Here is a 1162-nt window from a genome sequence, read left to right on the forward strand (position 1 = left end):
GGAGAAGAAAATGGAGAATAAATGGATATAATTACTGATTTATTTATTTGTAATGTTTTTATAACATGCAAATAAATCAGTAATTACATCCATTTTATCCTCCATTTTCTTCTTGTTTTCCCTCAATATTGAAAATTTCAATAATCCCAAGTTTTATCGTGGTGAAGTTTATGGGTTCTAACTAATCCTCCATCTTCGTTCAGATGCACTATGATTTTTTTTTTCTGCCCTTCACTAGTCTCTCATGAACTTATCTTGAGTTTTTAGAGTTTTAAATTTTAACTATGTCTTGATAGGATAGAGTTGGACGTAACCTGATGTGCTGCACAAGATATTCATATTATCAAACTGGATTCCACTAACTTGGCAGGATTATTTCTCAACTGAGAAAAATAATATTATTATCCTCCACACCATGAATGCATGTACATGTGTTATTGCCCAGTATCTCACAGTTTGATGTTAATTTTTTCCTTTTTCTTTCTCTTTCAGTGCAATGTTAAACGAAGAGAGATGGAGAGAGTCTCGTCAGCCCGAGATCGAATTAAATGAAACTGATGAATGTATTCCAGTTTTTGGCCAATTCTTGAAGTAAATAAGTAAAACCTTGATTGATTATATCAGATAGGGGGTAATCTTCCAGTTTCGAGAGGTTAAAAAGTAAATAAAATACAAGGGAAATAACTGAACGTCTTACCATTATTATCCATACTACTTTGTTTATAAATAATAACTGTTTATATATAAATTACACACGTGATTGAATATCATAGTTTCTTATGAGAAATCGAAAATGCCTCGTGGAAGACCGGCTGCACAACATCTAACCGTAACCCTAACCCTAAACTTTTATTAAAAAAAAATTCCGTCGCATGCTGTTTGTAAAAAGAAAAAAAACATTTAAAACTTCTATAAAAAAAATTCCGTCGGATGCTGTTTTAGAGAAAAAGTAGTACGGATAATACTGGTAAGTCGTTCAGTTATTTCCCTTGAATATTTTTATTTATTTCTTTTACCTCTCGAAACTGGAAGATTACCAATAGGGTCTCCCATTTTATCCTTGTTAGCGTATTTCTTAGCGTTGTTGATATTGTTTTTAGCTCCTTCACCCAGTCAGACATGAACGAGCTGTTTGAGGATATAGTGTATCTAGAACTATCCA

At 32.4% G+C, this 1162-nt stretch overlaps 1 protein-coding gene across 9 annotated transcripts in view; it reads left to right on the forward strand.

The window, feature by feature from the left end:
- LOC106873049 (BTB/POZ domain-containing protein 17) overlaps positions 1–1162 on the forward strand; it is a 52382-nt gene that overhangs the window by 45056 nt on the left and 6164 nt on the right. For all 9 annotated transcript variants that reach the window (XM_052975874.1, XM_014920258.2, XM_014920259.2 and 6 more), the window contains one exon: positions 493–591. In XM_052975874.1, the coding sequence (XP_052831834.1) occupies positions 493–591 (99 nt within the window). The remainder of the gene's footprint in view (positions 1–492; positions 592–1162) is intronic.

This window comes from Octopus bimaculoides, chromosome 22, assembly GCF_001194135.2.
Source record: "Octopus bimaculoides isolate UCB-OBI-ISO-001 chromosome 22, ASM119413v2, whole genome shotgun sequence".
NCBI classification, from domain to species: Eukaryota; Metazoa; Mollusca; class Cephalopoda; order Octopoda; family Octopodidae; genus Octopus; species Octopus bimaculoides.